This window comes from Toxotes jaculatrix, chromosome 16 (genome assembly GCF_017976425.1).
Source record: "Toxotes jaculatrix isolate fToxJac2 chromosome 16, fToxJac2.pri, whole genome shotgun sequence".
Classification (NCBI taxonomy): Eukaryota; Metazoa; Chordata; class Actinopteri; family Toxotidae; genus Toxotes; species Toxotes jaculatrix.
The window spans coordinates 7,417,562-7,437,966 of NC_054409.1; the positions used below are offsets into that span (position 1 = coordinate 7,417,562).

General features: G+C 41.0%; 2 protein-coding genes across 2 annotated transcripts; one reads left to right on the forward strand and one right to left on the reverse strand.

Annotated features, from left to right (window-relative positions):
* The first annotated feature begins 1,259 nt into the window (after positions 1 to 1,259).
* On the forward strand, positions 1,260 to 12,954 carry c6 (complement component 6). The gene is made up of 21 exons (XM_041058765.1): positions 1,260 to 1,348; positions 2,287 to 2,310; positions 2,627 to 2,681; positions 2,790 to 3,021; positions 3,577 to 3,751; positions 3,904 to 4,060; positions 5,044 to 5,188; positions 5,425 to 5,566; positions 5,851 to 5,989; positions 6,334 to 6,525; positions 6,850 to 7,093; positions 7,378 to 7,500; positions 7,619 to 7,785; positions 7,876 to 8,101; positions 8,557 to 8,725; positions 9,028 to 9,139; positions 9,471 to 9,603; positions 9,697 to 9,891; positions 10,193 to 10,280; positions 10,484 to 10,728; positions 11,210 to 12,954. Exons 5-21 carry the CDS (start codon positions 3,606 to 3,608, stop codon positions 11,389 to 11,391), a joined length of 2,805 nt encoding a protein of 934 aa, XP_040914699.1. The 5' UTR covers positions 1,260 to 1,348; positions 2,287 to 2,310; positions 2,627 to 2,681; positions 2,790 to 3,021; positions 3,577 to 3,605; the 3' UTR covers positions 11,392 to 12,954.
* c7b (complement component 7b) lies at positions 12,742 to 19,827 on the reverse strand. Its single transcript, XM_041058766.1, has 18 exons — positions 19,489 to 19,827; positions 19,274 to 19,335; positions 18,700 to 18,775; positions 18,300 to 18,441; positions 17,948 to 18,092; positions 17,706 to 17,844; positions 16,937 to 17,065; positions 16,525 to 16,768; positions 16,042 to 16,155; positions 15,743 to 15,909; positions 15,228 to 15,456; positions 14,771 to 14,942; positions 14,446 to 14,533; positions 14,165 to 14,297; positions 13,848 to 14,039; positions 13,512 to 13,608; positions 13,223 to 13,404; positions 12,742 to 13,125 (listed from the first exon to the last, which is right to left on the reverse strand). The coding sequence occupies exons 1-18, from the start codon at positions 19,552 to 19,554 to the stop codon at positions 12,947 to 12,949; spliced, it is 2,556 nt and encodes an 851-aa protein (XP_040914700.1). The 5' UTR covers positions 19,555 to 19,827; the 3' UTR covers positions 12,742 to 12,946.
* Between the last annotated feature and the right edge of the window lie 578 nt (positions 19,828 to 20,405).

Consider the following 20,405-nt stretch of genomic DNA (forward strand, 5'->3'; position numbering starts at 1 on the left):
TTATCTTATTCTATCCCATTTGTCTTTCTCATTTAGATATTTGCTTTACTGTGGGCACCATTCGGGTACAGCCAGGCTGGGCCTTAAAGACACGGGTACAGCAGGGTTTAGGTTTTAGGCCCTTGTGGAACTTTTTTTTGCTTTTTTGTTTTGTTTTGGGGTGATTTTTAATTTCAGACATTCGCATACTGTCATTTCCCCCCTAATCTCCCAATTTTATGTTATTTTATATAATGAAAGATAATAAATAACTGTATATATTCAGGCTATGCACAGGTACTTTCAGTTTTCAGGTGTCTGACTGTAGTTGTGTCACACCTTCATGTCTGAATGTTTTACAGTGTGAGAAGTTTTTCCTTTGAGCATCATTCAGTGGAGGCTCCTGCCAGGTGAGTCTTACCTGTGTGGTGTGACACCATGTAGACAAAGCAATTCATCAAAAGTATTATGGTGCATACAGATAACTGGCTCCTATAATTATGGCATTTCTCTCACTGTGTAAAAAAGTACATGTGTAAAATAAACTGTATGCCATATAAGAAAAAGCTTTGCCTAAACTTTAACTTTTAGATGTCTCTTACTAGTACTTTAGTTCTGAATAAAGTACTGGACAGATTTAGTTGGGGCAGAGGATGATTCCTACTGGTTTCCATGACCTCCTGATCTTTTCTGTAGCAACATGTCAAAATTTTCTATTGACCACTACTGTAGTTCATAGCAAGGAACCTGAATAAACTGTTGCCCATATGATGTTTTCATGAAATTTCCTGTTTATACTATATTCATGGTTCCCAGAGGATGGATACTCATAATGTTACTGACCTCAGCATCATCAGTGGGCCATACACTTCCATTTTTACCCAGGAAATATCAAAATCTAACAGTATTAATACATCAAAATGGACTAATATGATATTCAATGTATTAATCACAAGCCTGCTCCTCAGAGGATAAACTCTTTTGACTTGAATGACCACTTAACCTTTCCTCTAGTGCCACCATGAGGACACTAGAGGAAACATTCTTAGCTTTAACAGTTGCTCTAATAACCTGTACAGCTGAATCATCAGTATTTAGGGGCGTAACACACATTGCAGCCTCCAGGGGAAACCAGGGAGGCTTTTTTTTTTTTTTTGTCTTGTTTACCGTGCTGCACATCATTAGCAGTCTTCCCTGAAAAAGAACATGTTTCACTTTCAGCTTCAGTTTTCCATCACAAGGGCTTTTGCAGATGTTCCACATACAGAAACAGCACAAATGAAGAAGCCACACACGAAAAGCTAACTGAAACCCACTCACAGAGGTTCTTCATGTGAGTCCTTCTACTACAGCCATTTTCCCATTGAATGTAAGTGCAATGTAATTTGTAAATTCATGTTTGTGTAGGGTTTTTTTTTTTTTTTTTTCTATTAATGTAATCTACTGTGGTGATGTCTAAATTGCTAAATTCCTTGTTTTGGCATGTATATGACTCAGACTATGTGTAGTTAGTGTGTTCTGCAATGTAGAAAATCCACAACTATAACTAGTATGTACAGCTTAAGACATTTTATATTATGTGAATAAAGTTTTATATGCTAATAAGATGATATTTCATTTTTAATTAATTTTTAACTTAAAGGAACAGGTCAACATTTTGAAACAATCATTTGCTTTCTTTCTGGATGAGATGAGAAGACCAATCCAAATATATAGATATATATAAACATCTCTTGGTCTCTTAGGTGTATAGTACTTCTATGCAGCACCTCTGGCTGCAGTGTGAATTCTCAGATGGTCACTGAGCACAGATGTTGGTCTGTACATGCATGTTGCTGCCAGACTTGGTAACTTCACATTGTATTGTAACTAGTCTCAACAGGCTGTCCATAGTCACTGCACGTGGCTGTTGTTAACCAAGAAAAAGTTCTAGCAGGAAACTCCCTCTAAACCACAAATTGTTGTTTTCATAAATCTTTTCTTATAGGAATTAAACAAATAAGATGCAACATTATAAGTATCAGTAATAAGTGAACTTAGAGAGAGAGAGAGCAGGCATAGCTGTTTCACCCTGTTTACAGTCTTTATACAAATACACTGATGCCCATAAAGTTGGAATAATTTTGTTTTCAGACACATTCCTCTTTTTATTCCTATTTATACACATCAGTAATGTGTTTGGAAGAAACTGATCAATAAAGTTTTCAGAAGATATACACTTCACCTGTCAAGAATAATTCACATTGTCACAATCATTTCATTTCATTGCTAACTATCCAGACTTTTTTTTTCTTTTTTTTATTACAGGGAACTTCTGGGTATCCTAATGAGGTAAAACACAGCAAACAATTAATACATTTGATTCATTAAGTGTGATAAATGTCAAAATGCTCCAATCAAACAACAGCCTATAAAGTTCTGTGTGTATGTTCTAGTTTCAGTTACAGTGTTTGTACCAGTTAGGCTGAGTTCACTCATGTGCTTTTTACAACATGAACCAAAACAATGTGTTGATTGTGTATAGTGCCAGATTGTGCAAATAGTTGGACAACTGAAGAAAGTGGAGTGAAAGGAAAAGATGTTTTCTCCACCCTCAGTATCTCTAACTGTCAAGTCTCAAGCACACATCTGGTTTATGTTTCTGCAGGCGGGAAACTCCAGAGCTCTGTACTTCCCGTAAGAATGAGGGACAAGAGGGTTATGTAAGGGTTTAATTCATTACAGTGTCCTCTAATTATTTTTATTATTAGGAAAAAACTGTTTTTATTGAGATTTTTTTATTGATATTTTTGGGGTTTTTTTGGATGCAGATTGGGCAATGTAAGTCCAAAACTGAGTGGATGCCCTGGAGAAATCACTGAGGGAGGTTTTATTATTCCTGCTGTCAACTCAGACACAAGCCTCAGAGCCAGATTCAACTCTGCCTGCAGCACAGAGTCAAGCTGCTGCGAAGAGTCTCAGCTGCCTAAATACACAGCCGAACACTGGCTCTGCTAAGTTAGATGCTTTCATATCTGCTGAAGAGGACGTCTGGTATATGTGGTGAGTCAGATTTGGCTTTTTTTGGTGTTAACTCAGCTTTAGAAATTAAAAGTTGTATCGATAAAAACTGCATTAACTTTATAATTAATATGTCCATGCTTTGTGCCATTTTATTTCTTAATCCTTTTTATCTTTTTCTTATTAAATGCATTTTTATTCATAATGTAAACACATGAAACTTTGAATTCACTGTTTATGAAATGACTGAAACCTAAAACTTACCTTGCCTAAAAGGTGTGTATTTATTATAAGTGTAGTAATGCTGAAAGAGTCAGTCAGAATACTGAAAGCTGCCCTGCAGTGAAATTCTGCAGTGTTTTGGACTTAAGCACAGCACATTGGATCTTAGTTATTCATCATGTTGACATGTTGAGGAAAGTTTGTTACCATGTTCCTCTGTGTGAATCAGAGATGATCATAATACTAATGTTTAATAGTGTCCAAAAAAACTACATAAATAACTTTTTTTTTTTTTTTAACTGTTTACTACCGGTAATAGAACTGAATAAAAGGCCGCATTTGTTGATTCCAGTCTGGTCCTGAAATTATTTTCAGAATAGGTAAAACCACTTCGGACTCCCCTGATGGCTCCTTCCAGAAAGTTAGTCCTGCTATTGCAGCTCCTCAGCTGCATATCAGCTGGTCTTGCCTGTTTCTGTGACCGATACCCATGGAGTTCCTGGTCCGCCTGCTCCAAGACCTGTAACCATGGTACACAGCAGAGACAGAGGTGAGACACAGCACAGGCAAGCTGGTTGTGTAATCAAGAATAATTTTCTCTGCTGTTTTCAGTTACTGTTGTGAAACACACGCCTGAAACAGAGGATGCCAACAGCTGCTCTATATAAAAGTGATTTTCATACTTTTTGTTTCTTTTGACAGGAACTTTCAGATGGATGAGTATTTCTGGAAGAGCAGCTGCTATCAGCTGTGTGAGACCTACGACACGAGAAGCTGTAACGAGCAGACCTGTCCAATCAACTGCTTGCTGAATGAGTTCGGGCCTTGGTCCGACTGCTCGCCCTGTGCCAAGAAACAGGCAAGAGACCCACAAGTCACACTGCTGAACACTGACGTGTCGTAGCTGTGTTTCAGTTCCACGCTGTGAATCGATTCTCTGAGAGCTCAAGTACGCTCAAAGCAGCCGCCTGCTGCTGACTGAAGCTACTGTCCCACAATGCAATGCACAAAGAAAATGGTGTGAATGTTTACGGCGCTCTACTGGGAACACCTGTACACCTGCTTATTCGTGCAGTGATCCATTTAGCCAATCATGTGACAGCAGAACAGTGCATGAAATCAGATACAGGTCAGGAGCTTCAGCTAATGTTCAGTTTCTGTGGCATCCGTGGTGTGAATGCCACAGCCTGAGTATTGTTACTGACCACTTCCTCAGTTTATTTTCTAATGGCTGCTTCCAGCAGGATAATGCTCCATGTCGCAAAGTAAAAGTCGTGTCAAACTGGTTTCATGATCAGATGATAAATCTGCTGGAATGATGTGAAGCCATCATGTCAACATGGAGCAAAATCTCAGAGGAAAGTTTCCAACATCTTGTGAAATCCATGAGAGCAAAGGGAGGAACTACCCAGTGTCAGTACAGTGTTACTTTAGAAGGGCTTGGTGAGTGTGTGTGTACAACAGTACAGTGTGGTACATCTGTGTGTAAAGTGGAGCTGGGACACAGCAGTTGTGTTAAGATAAGAACTGTCACATATATTTTTGTCTATCCATCTTTGTATCTTAAAAAGTTTTCTGTTGTCAGTATTATTTTCATGACATAAGCAAGTACGCTACATATTAGAAGTAGACTCTTGTGATGCCAAAAGTACGTACGTACATACATATGCAGAAGTGCATCTAATGAGCCATGAAATTTAATGTCGAACTTTTCCATATTTGGGACCCCCCCCCGTAAGAAAACTCCACTCCACTCTTTGCTTCTTCTGTAGTCATTTTTCTTTGTCTAACCAGTTTCTTTGGCAGCTTATTTCAAGAGTCCCTGTCATTCCTTTGCTGTAGTTTCGGACCCGGTCTGTCCAGAGGCCGTCCCAGTTTGGTGGATCAGAGTGCAGCCCGGAGCTGACAGAGGAGAGGCCCTGTTACCCCTCCACAGAGTGCAAGATAGCACCCATCGACTGCAGAGGCGAATTCAAGTGTGACAATGGTAAGTAGTGTTTTTCCTGTCCTACACAGAATGAATGGAAAGGCTTCACAAATACATAATCCTCTAAATGTGATGTTGTAATAATAGAAAATTTGGTTTTTGTTTATTTTATTATTACAATCATGACTGGTCTGTTGGATTTAGGAAGTCAAGCAAATACCTTTTTAGTCTCTAAGCTGCTGTCACAACACACCCACGCGCAGACACACATCTAAAAAATTCTCTTTCTGCTGCAGGACGCTGCATCAACTCGACGCTAACATGCAACAGACAGAACGACTGTGTAGATAACTCTGATGAAAAGGACTGCGTCAACCCCACAATTGTGTGTCCAACAGAGAGGAGAGTGGCCCCCGGGGCTGACCTGGTGGGCAATGGGTAAGCTAAGAGTTGACAGTTTCCAGCTTTAGCTTTAATGTGAATTGGCTCACATTCCTCCCTGCTGTGGTCATAAATTGCTGTCCACAAAAGAGCTGTGCTGTTGTGTTTCTCCACAGATAATTATCAGAATGGCTTGCCCTTTTGCAGTGACTGAGATAACCTTCTAGCTCTGAATGGTTTTCAGATCAGATCACAGTGTCTCCCCTGTATTGTTGGGTGATAATATTTATTGTACTCGAAAAGTAAATGGATTTGAATTTTTCCCTGATTTGTGTTTGAAGGTTTGATGCTCTAGCAGAGGAGCCGAGGGGAGCGGTGCTGGACAACATGTTTATGGGTGGAAGCTGTGAAATCAGGAGGCCTCCGACCACACAGCTCTACCATCGAGTACCTCACAACTTCAAGAGCTTTGACATCAAGGTAGTATCTTTATACTGAATAGGTAGTTTGAGCAAAACAACCCAGTGCGCAAACAGAAATCAGCAGTCATGGACATGATGTCAGGCTGAATGAATGACGTGAAACAAAAATTAATTCAGTTTATCAAACTACTTTAAAGCTAATATTTAATATCAAACTATTTTTTTTTCCATTTTCTATCCCCACTATCATAATAATTTAAAAGGTGTTTGTCAGTGGTTTGAAGAGAAGCTTCTCAGCTTTGGCTTCACCTCCGCAGGTGATGAACACGTCAGGTTTTGTTCTGTTGTTACTCTTCTTGTTGTTGTAAACCTTGGTTTACAGATGTAGTTGTGGTTGTAAAGGTTGGACAGGCAGAGGACTTCAGCACTGAGCCCCAGCAGGTCCACGTGGATCCCGTCAATGTGAAGAGATCCAGTTCAAGAGGACGTGGAGGGGTTGGATATGCCCTTGCCCTCTTCCCCTTTTTTTTCCACTTTAGGTTTTGGATTGGTTTGATCTCCAACAAAGAGGCTTTTGACGCTTCAAAGAAAGCAGTGAGTGACAAACATACAACAACAGACATACACATACACACACACACACATTTGTATTGATGTACTTTTCAGGATCTTCATTCCCATAATGCATTTCCTAATCCCCTAACCCTAAAAAAAAAAAAAAAAAGACCAGGCACATTGTCCCAAGTTTACAAAAATGTCCTCACTCTCAAGGTCTGAACCATGGTCACCACAACAGCAATGTCACAAACACACACACACACACACACACAGGGAAATGTTCACATACACACACATTGCTGGTTGGAATTACACTCTTTTCTTCTTCTTCTTAGTAATTCCGTATCCTTTCTACCGTAGGACTCCAAGTTTTTTCGGGTGCACCAGGTTCTGCCCGTGTCCACATTCGAGGTGAAGGACCCGGAAGACCTTGTCCTGTCGCAGCCTTTCCTCCAGTTCCTCCATGCTCTTCCTCTTGATTACAACTACGCCCTCTACAGGGACATCTTCCAGCGCTTCGGGACACACTACTACAGCTCGGGGACACTCGGAGGCCACTATGACCTGCTGTACCAGTACAACCGGCAGGAGCTCACCAGTTCAGGTAAAACAGCACAGCCTGGTGGAATGACGCCCTTTAGCTTAGTCAAAGAATCTGCCCAGAATCTTTTCTTGCTCAAAGATAATCCTTGAGAGGTTTGGGTTGGCAATCAATGAACTGCAAATAAACCCAAATGAGTGGATGGTCTTTGGATTAGAGGATAATGTTGTTTACCTGTAATATTTATGATCACTGTATTGGAGAAAGACCCACATTGTGATATAATGTTTGTTGGTAGTTCCTTTGTTTCTGCATCAGTGTTGTTCCACACTCTTCTTCTCTGACAGGCGTAACAGAGGAACACTTCAGAAGCTGCCTGGGCACGGAGACCACTTGGACCATCCTCCTCTACACAGAGCACCGCAGGGTGACCCGATGCTCTAACGACAGGATGACTGAGAGACATCAAGGTAACATCGGAAACCTGCCAGGAAACACGCCATTTTTATTTCTAACCCTGCTGTTCACGGCTTTACTGACTGTGAAAAGAACGCTGATCTTCATTCCCACCACTCATCTTTGGTCCAGGCTCGTACATTAAGTCAGCAGAGAAGTCTTTCTCCATGGTGAGAGGAGGAAGAGTCAGAGAGGCAGCAGCTCTGGCCTGGGAGAGGCAGGGCCCTGCTCCAGACCGGCAATCCTACAATAACTGGGCCAAGTCTGTTCTTGACAACCCTGTTGTGGTTGATTACAAGGTTATATTTAAAGCTCCTTACTCAAAGATCAGAACCGTCTACAGTCTGATCAAAAGCTGATGCTGTGTTCATGTCCGTGTGTTTGTCCAGCTGCTGCCGATCATAGACCTGGTTCGGGGTATCCCCTGTGCTGTCACAAAGAGAAGACACCTGATGAAGGCCCTCCTGCAGTACCTGGAGGAATTTGATACTTGCAAGTGTGCTCCGTGTCCCAACAACGCAAGGCCAGTTCTCTCTGGCACAGAGTGCAAGTGTGTTTGCCAGACTGGCACCTTCGGCACCAACTGTGAGAGGCGGGCTCCTGACTACACCTCAGGTACACAAGGGATTGCTGCAGAACACAATATGCTCTGCGGTCGGTGATGAACAAAAAAAAACAACAGACCACAAAAGCACTGACGGGTGAAGTCGGAGGAATCACAGGTTCCAAACTTGTTTTCTTTTACTGATGTCCTTACTGTTTCCCAACATAGAAACACAGGAATCTCCTGGAAATTTTAACCCTACTATAGGTTCATGTTTTCACCTTCTGTTTTGATATATGAAATAATAACACAATAATGATTCTGTTTATTTCAGCTTTATTTCTGAGAAGTGAAAGTGCACTGATTTACAAAGTAAATTTTATTCAGTTATCACCTTTCTAATGAGGATAAGAATCTACAGCCATGCTAATGGATCTGAGACGCTGTGAAGAAGATAAATGCTAACATCAGTCAAATCACACAGGCTGTTTTCATTGAACTGTGGTTGTGTGTGTAATTTCCACAGAGCAGGTGGATGGTTACTGGAGCTGCTGGGGACCGTGGAGTCAGTGTGGAGCCTCCATGAAGAGACATCGAAAGAGGCAGTGTGACAACCCCGCCCCCCTCAGAGGAGGCCAACCCTGCGATGGTCCTGACAGACAGGAAGAATCATGTCACATCTCCCTCTTTGTAAAGTAGAGTGATACCTTACTTACTTACAAACATGGCTGCTGAGGAAGCTTAAGACAGCAACTTTTAATCTATGTTTAATCTGAAATATAACAAAACCATCAGTTTTAGACAGTTGCCTTGACTTTACAGCAAAAATATACTTAAAATTTTTTTAAACATTATCACTGTTATACACTTATATGTGTAAATACAGATGCACTGTTGCTACACACATTTAAATTCAAATGTAGAAAATGTCTAGGTTTCATTTTGTCCGTGCTGCTTTGGATTTACTGAATGTTCTGGTTTGTGTTTTCTTGTTCAGACAGGAGACGTGTGACAGTGATGATGACTTCACCGTGGGCTGGAGGGACGAGCTGCCCCCTGGTGTGCAGGGCTGTCTGAGGCCACGGGCGCCTGACAACAGCTTCCTCAGGGTAAACACTAAACCACTAGCCTGCAGTTAGTGACTGAAATGTATGGGAAATACATTCATTCCTCATATTCTCTTTCCATATGGACGATCACTACTACCAGTAAAATACATGCATATATGAAAAGGTAAGAATGACAATGCTCCAGATTCTATAGGTCATGAGATAAGAAGAATAAGAAGAATGAGGAAAGAAATAAAAAAGTAAGGTACAAGTAGAGGAGTGGAAAGACGATCACAAGTACTGTGAAAACTAAAGAGATTGATGCCGAGGAGGGTTTATATTTAGATCCTTTCTAAGTTTTTTGCTTTTTACTAATCCCCTCCTCTGACAGAAATCGAAACAGTATTATAACTTTGGTGAGGATGAGGAGTTCCAGTGCTTCACTGGATTCGACCTGGAGGGTTTTCAGTTCATCAACTGTCTTCCCGATGGAAGCTGGAGTCAGCCGAACGGAAAATGCATCAGTAAGTTAAGTAACTGTTAAGATTAAGTTGAATATTTCTGCACCTGATATGTATGTTTGTTTAAGGATAAAATCTGTCCTCCTGTACCTCTAGGAAAAGTCTGTCTTCCTCCTGAGATCCCTAATGGGATGTCACTGATCCCCAACAAAGACGAGTACAAAGTGGGGGAATCAGTGAGTTTGAACTGTAATGAGATCGGCTTAGTACCGCTGCCACAGAGCCTCTACAAATGCGGCAACAGCTTCACCTGGGAGCCTCCATTATCTGCTGACCTACGCTGCTCTGACGGTACAGTAGTTTTGAACTCCCAGAGTGACTGGAAATTATATCCAATACTTCAAATGCTATGTGTATGGAAGAGGAACTGAAAAAGACATAAAGAAATGGACACTAATTATTGAGTGAAGACTGTTCTATTCAGGTGTCCCCATAAGCCATGACAAAATTTCAACCAAATTTCCAGAAAATCAGTGAAAGAAAATACAAATGAATGTGTTTCCATCCTAGTCCAACTTTTTTGCAAGATATTTATTTTATATGAAATATTCTCAGTATGGAGGAACTTTTTCTTATGTCCTGCTGTGTGTAGAGGAACCGTTTGTTCCTGAGGGTCAGTGTGGTCCAGGAGAGAAACTTCAAGGCTCTCAATGCGTCTGTATCCAACGGGATAAATGCTTGTAAGTTTTTATGAATTGGTTTGTCGTTCTTTATTGTTCTTTTTCACCATATGGTCATCTAATTTTTTAAAAACGTATTCTTATATGAAGCACCTTCAGCTAGGTGAAGCTCAGTGGACTGAATTTTGTATACCAGCACCTGCCTGACCTGAGTGTGTGTGTGTGGTGTGTGTGTGTGTTTGTGTGTGTGTGTGTGTGTGCAGATCACACCCAGCCACTCTCTGTATCCTGAACGTAGATGTCAACAGCACCGTATCAATGTCCCTCTGCTCCTACAACACCGGTCGTTGCCACGGTGATCCACTCTTTTTCGTCAGTGAAGGCGAGTGCGACGCGGTCGATCCGGGGAAACTGGAGTGGGCCAAGTTCAGAGCCACAATGTCCTCCAAGAGCTCTGTTCAGGAGCCCTGTGACCTTGACACCTGTTACGAATGGGAAACTTGCTCTGGTGAGTGTGACACAAAAAGAATTAATTACATGTGTAAAATACAACAAGGCCAGTGAGCCCAGTCCTGGAATATACGTGCACCACACTCTCATGTGTACCCTGAATGACAGGCACATAGAGAGGACTGGTTAGAGATTTACATGGCCAGTAAAAACATAATGGATTTTTTGACAGTCCACTGACCCACTGATGCCCACTGGGATTTGTCCCAAAATACCCAAATGCCAGCACATCCCTGAGCCAGTCTCTTCATCCCTGCCATTATGTCTGTACTGAGTGCACTGACCTAGCGTCTTCTTATAGCTAATTGAAGACCCACAGTTGGTAGTGTGCGACTTAGTGCCGTAAAGTGTTTCGCACTGGGAAATCGTACCTGTTCAACTCAAGTTTCATAATGCAAGAACAGGTTTCCAGGGTGCAGAGTCATTAGTTGCCAATAGTTGCATAATGTTTCCTAATGTTAACTCATATCTCTCTTCAGCATCAAAGAAGTGTGAGTGCAGATCTGCTCGGGACTGCCCCAGAGTCCAGGAGAACTTGTTCTGTGTGAAGCTGACCAGGGCCCAGAGGACTCGCAGTCTGGACCTTTGTTCTATGGGTGCTCTCAAATGTGCCAGCTATGAGTTTGAGATTCTCAATGAAGGCACGTGTGAGTCCAGATGATTCTACTAAAGCTTTTCTGTGCCATTACACTCAACCTCTGAATTCATCTAACAGCGGCGTGTTTAAGATAAGTTTCACCACCGCTGGAAAAACTGTGAAAATTACTGCACAGTTGATAATACATATGATTTACTCTAACATTTCTTTTTCCACCACAGTGTTCACTGGAACCACAAATTTAGGTATGCTATAGACCTTAGTACACACTGCACCACTTAAATCTTCCCAAAAAATTACATTATATTTATAAAAGCATAAAATATACAAAGTTGGTATGACTTCAATAGAAGACAGTCAATTTGGTGGACATTGGGGTGAATGATGGGCTCGAGTTCAGGGGCCACTATAATATCTGTTTTTCTAAAACGTTACATTACAAAGATCAACAAAGCACAACAATGTAATCTGTCTGATTTTTGACAAACAGGTTCCAAAGTACGTTTTGGCATCAGATTAGTTAAAAAATAAGAGACTCATTCTCAAAAGTGGGTTTCACATATTTCTCAAAATTGTTCACCACTGGTGCTTGAACCCCATAATTAGCAGCTTAACACGTGATACACAAATTCATGGAAGCACAGACGTCTTTCATTTTGTAGATACGGTGAAAAGAAAGCACAGTGATGGTACTTTATTGTGAGTAGGCCCGCAGACAACATTGTGCTTTTGACTCAAGATGATCAGCACTGATGAAGATTGTTTGTGACGCAGTGAATCGGCCAGAACTTCACCTAACTTGTCTGTTGACCTGATCTGAGGACAGAGGAGGCAGCTGTAGTCAGTCAGTCAAGTCTAATTACAGAGACAGAGTGGAATATTTACCCTGCCAAATGTTCTTTACATGAAATAAAAAAAAAATCATATTTTTTTTTTTGTTGTTGTTCAATTTTTACAGTATGTACCTCTTACTGCTCCTCTTGCTACAGACTTTTGTATTTAATCACATTTATGTGACCGAGCAACTTCCAGGTCCTCAAGACTGAGACTAAACCTGGAACCAGAGACCAGAATACCAAAACTAGACATTTTACTTTTATGGCTTTAGTGTAAAAAAAGAAAAGGCCCTGCAATAATACAATAAATAATCACTATGGGTTTACACCACAAAAATGCCTGCACAGCACATATTCTGATAAACCTTGTAAATGCTTCAAATCATGAATAAGAAAATTCCACTTATTTTAAATTATCTCAACTTATTACTGGTTATTTGCTAAATTGTGTAGTTCATAAAGCTGATAAGTGACCAAGAAAAAAACTGACCCTTTCAAATATTTGATATTTTAACAAACAAAAGACAACAAAAGTATATTCTAAAAAGTGTTTTATTAATGTTCTTTAACCAAAGCAAAGATATGCAAATGCAAATGTTGTTAATCATCCATCATCCTTGACAAATATAAAAAGAGAACCACAGGACGGCAGAGGAGCCTATTTACATCATTCAAAAGTAAGAAAAAATATTAACTTCTATTTACAATTCAGTCATTAAAAAAAATCCTGCTATGTTATGTTACAGTGTGATACTTCTCAGCAAATAAAACAACAACCATCTTTATTCTGGACAAGCCTCAATGCTGATCACGTTCACCTGCTCCCCAGCACACCTTCTGGCCCCCACCTCGCATTCAGACATCGTCGTGGCAACGCTGCCAACACCAGAGTTAACGCACAGGGGGGCCGAGTCTTGAGGGCACTCTGACATGTTCTGGCATACGCATTTTCTTGCTGACTCTGGATTTGAAAATATAATAAGAACGATGCAGTCACACACATACACACACACGCACTTATATTAAAGAATTGTTGTAGTAAGTTGTAGCAGACTCACCCTGACAGACTGTCCCTGGTTTGCAGTCCTGGCAGGATGTGAACGTCTCCTCTGGCCAGTTACAGTCTCTGTCGCTGGCCAGTGTGAAGCTCCGTCCCACACACTGCAGAGCTCCGAGCTGGCACACGCCTAGTAAATGGGTTTGGCTTGAGCCAAGTCTGGCACACAACTGCAGAGAGGTCCTATATGAAGAAAATATATTGAAATGTCTTATTATTGTGCTTTTACAACATAGACTGGACATTTTCCTGTGTAAAATGTAGAAATAATTTTTAAATATCATACTCACGAGCACTGAAATGGCATTTTACACACACACACGTTTTTTCCCACAGTTTCCCACAGTTTACACTTCAGGCCCGATGGAGGAGACGGTGCCGTGGGTGCTGAAAGGAGAATATAGAAGTCAGGATTGATGTGTGCATACCCCTCAGAAACTGAAAGCAGCTAGAAGCATGTTTTTTGTCAGGCCCAGCAGCAACAGGTAGGCAGACAAAGTAAGCGACTGGCTAATCTCTGTGTTAAGTTCAAAGAACTCCAGAGAGGACTTTCTGACTCTATTGCGGCTACATGTTCCACCGTGACGCGTCACGTCAACAACATCTGATTCTGAGAATAAATGTACCTGCTTTACAGTGAGTGCCGGCTGGAGATGGAGACCACTGCAGACTGGGACTGCATATGATCTCTGACACCTCACCATCCAGCACTGACTCCGCAGGACAGGAAAGGGACACACTGTCTCCAATCTCATAGACTGCTTTGGTGGGCGTGGCTGTAACCTGACTGTTGAGTGGGGGAATCCCACATGTGGAACCTGGTACAGGAACAGAGGAATTTTGAATAAGAGGAAGATTGTGATTCCTGAACAAGTGTATGTGGTGATTTCATTGAAATCTGTTGCGGTGAGTAGCACTTCTTGTGAGTAAAGTGAAGACATACTTTTACAAACCATCGTCCCTGTCCTCCACTGCTGGTTTTCAGTGCACTGAGCTGCAGCGTTTCCAGTGAGGTAATGTCCCTCTATGCAGGAGTACTCCACCGTGTTCCCAACCAGGTAAAAATCTCTGGGATTCTGAGGGAAAAAATACAACAACAGCTGCATTTAAAATGGTGTAAGTGTAATCATCTGTGCTTCAATTTGCCAGACAGTCGCTAAAAACAGTAAAGAAACTAATTGCAAAAACAATTATTTTCAAATGAGCTGTTTCAGTTAGACTCACCTGAATAAATCCGTTCCTGAGGTTTGGAGGTGGACCACATGTCTTTGGTGGAGTCACAGAGAGACTGAAGCACTGAGGCTCCATCATCCTGCACACAACCAGTTTACAATGAGAAAACTACAATACTACAGACACCTGCAGCTTATTAAGCATCTGGGATATTTCTGAAAGTAAAGTGTTTGGATTAGATTAGATTGTAGGAGATAACAATGTGTGGACCTGTATAATTATGCTTTGGGGCAAAAACCTCCCATTCTGTGTTAGGGTTAGAGAAAGTGTCTGTCCTACTGCTAGAGACCAGTCAAGTCTGTGTGTGTGTCCTTACTGTAAATACTGGATCTCTGAGTCCTCACAAGGTTTCTGCTCCACTTGCAGTCCAATGCAGTGGTGACCACCTCTGCTGGGAGCGGGATTGTTGCAGCTGCGAGTCCTTGACCTTTGACCTCCAGTACAAGATCCCCAGGAGGACCAGCAGCTCCAGCTGCCATGGATCACCCCTGAGAGGAAAAACAGAGATTCTCTTTCTTGTTCTGTGTTGTTTGTGAAGGAGTTTGCCGTGCTGACTGGATACCAAAGGTAAGATAAAACTTTAACATAACCCCTTTAGCTTAGCATAAAGCATTATCTTTAACCTTTTCTTTTATTAAACCTTCTCTCTTCAGTTTAAAATCTTATCTCTTGATAAACGTTAAACTGTCAGCTGAGGCTGAGTTTAGTTTAGATAAATGTAATGTGAATAAAAGAGCGAATAAATAAAACTGTTGCAAAATACTCTTGTTTACCTGGCTGCTCTCCAGTCACAGCTCCGTTCTCGCAGGCTCGTCCTGAGGTTCCTGGCCTGCAGATGCAGCGACACTCGGACCCCGTCAGCAGCGGCTGGCCGTTGTTCTGGCAGGGCCGGCAGTGACAGGGATGCTCCTCCGCCAGGTACTCCTCCGTGGCTCTTTTCAGGTGGAGCTTTTTCAAACCTGTGCACTGCACCTCCTTCACCAGCTCATACAGAGGACGCAGCTGGAAAACAATTCACAGTTTACAGTTTATTAATGTGCAGATATAGCAAACAAAAAATAAAATACACAGAAACCTACACAAGCTATTTAAAAACATCCAAAACGTGTCACAAGCACAGTAATAACTCAATGACAATAATTCATTTATATATTACTTAAAGATTTATTTTACATATCTTACCATGATAATTGATAATGAACACAAAAACAGAAATTGCTCTCTCCTTTAGCATAGTTTTTGAATCAGTCCATCGGTAAGATAAAACCAGCTGTGCCGACTCTCATACCTTCTGGTCTATAACTTCAGGGAAGTCTTTGACAGAGGAGGCCCAGTTATCATAGACCTCTCCATTAGCTTCTGGGTTTTCCAGATCCAGAACAGTCAGAGCGGCTATGAAGGATGGATCTCCACCAAAAATGTTGACTTTAATCGGCATCTTGTTTACATTGCTTCCTGCAGACAAATGACAGTGGAGACCATTTATAGCTCAGTCTAACGTGTGTGATTGTCAAGTTTCATTTTATCTATTTAAATCCATACTTGACAAAGTTAAACTGTGCTCAGAGTATGATTGTGTTCACTCACCGTGACTGGATGATAAAGATCTGGTTAGTTTTTCACAGACTGTTTTCACTTTCTTCCTGAAGAAACGGCGTTTCACCTTTCTCCAACACCTCTGGTACTCTATATCAGTTGTACCTTTACACAAGCAACACAGGAACAACAGATTTAAATCAGTACAAATGCTCAAATTACCAGCTGGCAGGCACCTAATTTTGACATTTTACCGTCAACTTAACTTATAGCAAATACTTATTTAATAAAACTTTCTTGGGTTAATTTCAACTCAAGCCAAAATCTAATTGCGGACTATTGATTATTTCCGAAAATGAAAGGTTCATAGGTACTGAACAATATAGCCAGTGCAAAAAATAGATCCACAACATCCTCTAAATATAGCACATCACATTCGTCCCTGTTCACATTTTACATGCTGAATCAAGATTTCTGGGTACTTTAAGGAACTTGTATTAATAGGATCAGTATATTCACACCAAAACTTCTTACTGGTTGAAGCGAGCGCCTGACGGTCTAACTCCAACAAGGCCTGGTATTCGCCTCCGAGCGAGCCCTCAGAGAGGTAGTGTGTGCCGTACTTCTGAAGCAGTTGTCGGTAGGCGGAGTAGTCGTATGTGAGCGGCAGCGAGGACAAGGCCTTCCAGAAGCCTTCGGCCAGAGTAAGATACTGAGGAGCAGAGTTTTGGAACTGGGCCAGTTCCACTTTATTCTTCAGGATGATCAATCTGTAGGCCTGGATGATAGATTGAGAAAGATTAGTTAAAACATTCAATCTAACTAGTGGCAGAGCCTAAAGACCATAAGAAAGAGGCCTCGAAATAATAAGTGAGGTTATACACTGATCAGTCACAACATAAAAACGAGTTAACTGTTGTGATGTTGTGGCTGAAACACACCTTACCTTGTTTTCAGTGACCTCTTTGTGGAAGGTGCGGCGGTCGTGTCCCACCACGGCGTTTGACTGGATGTGCTGCACATAGGACCAGGCGCTCTCGTAGGATTCATCGCTTTCTTCATTATCTACTGTCACCTGCAGCACAAACAAAGTCAACAGTCTTCAGCATTTGGTTTCAGTCTACCACTTTGGTCCAGACTGAAATAGTCAGCAACCATTTGATGACCCTTGAACTTTGCACAGAGATTCACGTTCCCCTCAGAATTTATTCTAATATCAATGATGATCCCTGGAGTCATTTAACATCACTGCCATCAGACTTAGTTTATGAGAGAATACCTGCAAAACTGAGATTATAATCAACTGTTAGCATGGCCATAGACTCTTGTTATTTTATTGGTTTATTTAACAGGGACAATACATTAACAAACAATACTATAAATGTGCCAGAGTTAGCCAAAATACTTCATATTTGTACATTCACCCTGCAGCAATGTTTGGAATAACACTATTTATTTGGCATATTGAAAACCCACTAGTATATGATTAGTGATGGGTCTCCTATTAAATCACTGCAGACATTTTGACTTGTCATAGCCATTTTTGCAGCCATTTTTAATGTTATCAGTTCCACCTGTGCTTTTCCTGCTATGACAAGTCAAAATGTGTCTCATGAAAAAAGTATTAATATAAATCTATATCACATGTGCTGCAGTGAAGTCAGGGCTCTGTCTGTGAACATGACCACTGAATATACATTTCTTGGTCAACTCACCTCAAAGCTGTACCTGAGGATGTTCTGTGGCAGCCTGTAATAGGTTTTGTGGTCACCACTGAACACCTTCCTGCACTGCCCTCCAAAGCTCAGAGTATTGATCACAGCTCCTCTCAGTTTCCCTGTCAACACGTCATACCTGTAAAACATAATACAACAGATTTCATATATTTATTGCTCATGTCGACTTCCTGGTTACAGTAACGACCCAGTTTCCTGGTGGAGGAGTTGTGGCAACTCACCCTCTGCCCGTGAAGTCAGAGTTAGGAGGTGTTTTGTCAAGATCACATGAGTAGTGGCTGTTGTCTTGGTCACAGCTTCTCTCATCCAGACCATCATCACAGTCCTGGTCTCCGTTACACACCAGGGAGTGGCTGATACACTCACCTGAATCCGGATTTGTGGGAAAAACCCAGAGCAAAACCTCAGCCAAATATTTAACCCTGACTTTAACCCTGAAAAACTGACCCCAATGCACTGAAGTAAGTAAACACATAATTATTTACTGTGGTACTTTTGTTGTTATTTGACAAAAATAGAAATCCACAGTAATATTGTGAAATAGCTAACAGTATACTGTTTGTTGCAACATACCAGAGGTGCAGCGGAACCTGTCTCCACAGCCTGTTCCCAGGGGACATCTTTTCTGTGGGACACACGGTTGTGTTTGTGTGGCTTCTCCTGAACATGGCGCACCTCCAAACTGGGCGTACACCTCCACGTGGCGAGTACGCACCTGAAAAGGAAACGATTATACACATTAAATGACTGAAAGCAGAGACCAGATGCAGTGATCAGCAGGACTACAATGTATTTACTGTTGTTATTCTGACATAGAATTTAATTAACATTGTGAGCATCAGACAGCTCGAGATATTTGGCCATTGTTTTAATAATTTGTGTGTGCTCTGTGTTCATTACAAAATGAATAGAAGTATTCACAATATTCTCATCAGTAAAATATGAGTGTGTGTGTGTGATTGCTGTGAAGGACCTTTGCTCTGGTGCAGCCATCACACTCAGACCACTCTCCATAAGGCCCCCATCTGCAGTTCACAGGCTGCCGACAGCTGAGAGGAATGGACATTGGAATATTTCAAAACATTTCTGTTATATTCTTCTCTTTGAGAATTAACTGGTATTTATCGCTCCTTCCACAGAAAGTGGAATAGTAGAATAAGATTAGGGACTGTACGAAAATGAGTGGTGTGATGTGCTGAACCTTATGCTTTATTTCGTAATAAATCAGGGTTATTAATGTTTTCTTTCAATGCTCCTCCTCACTTTTTCTCTAAAACTGCAACACCATCATGTCAAAACAATATCACCTTGTTAAACTGATAAAACCCACATTATCTTAATGGAACTTTTAATTTCCAGCCCACACACGGGCACAGAGACTGAACAGTTACACTCTGCATATGGCAAAGTGCATGTTTAGGAACTATGCGGCGCCAGTGATGTAACAGTTTATGCAGTTATTCACTGTATAACAAAGAAAAACTTAAATAATTTACAGTACTACCTTAAGCACTACACTAAGCCACAACAGAAATTACAAAACCTACCAAACTGGAAACAGAAAGATGAGCAGCAACGCCAAAGAAGACAAAGTTGCAGCCAAATCCAACTGTGAAGAAAAGACATTTACTCAATCTAAATATTTTTTTTTTTATCATTACAAAACATAAAAAAACAGACTGCACCAAAACAATACTATCTCAATTCTGATATATCAATGCACCATATCGGAATGGTAAATGAGTTGCAGGGTTTACAGCACCTTCATGATGTGCTCCTCAGACTTCAGCCTTCTCTTCTGGTCCAGCACCGAAATATTCAGGGTCATTTAGTTAGCAGTGTCGGGGGATTACCCAACAGAACCCCATGTTCAGGAATTTCCCCCCGATGAAGAAACTCTGATCCATCAAATCTGAACAACCAGATTTGGAACCGCCTCTGTTCACACAATGAGTCATGAACTGAGACCCAGTGTTCCTTTCCACAGATTCAGTCCAAATCCAGTCAAGCTTTGTTTTACGTCTTTGTTTGCATTGATTTGTGTCCATTTCCACTGATATCTTTAGTCAGACTGGCCTCATTTAAGTGTGACAGGAGAAGTTGCGTCACAGTTGTTTGTCCTTGATAAGGCTGTCAGCAGCTGAGTCTACATGTCAAAGGTCAGAAAAATCCCCATTTAGCCCACATTTTAATGCATTTGACTCTGTTGCTGTGTAAACAAAAAATACACATGGAAACAACGTTCATGTCTTCAGCTGTAATACCAATTTAATATTAATATTAATTTAATCTGCATTTCATATGTAGCCAGGAACACAGCATCCTAATTCAGTTTCTGGTGTTTGTTTTACAATAATTCTAGTGAAAACTGTGAAAAATGTAAGTCATATAGTAAGAACAAAGGACAAAATAAAATATCAACCACACATTTACAATGTGTACACATATATCCCCACATCTCTAGTGTTTATAGAGTTTTAGTGGCTTAAAGTCTTCTGAAATCCCCTGTTTTCATTGTGGGCACAGTTAAAGCCATGATGAGTATTTCATTATTGTCTGTCACTTACTCATGTAGAGTTAATCCCATTCTTTACAAGGCAAGAAAATGCAACAGCATCAAAGGAAAAAAGACAAATAAAAACCACCCACATACCAAAAGACACTGAAAAATCTCACATC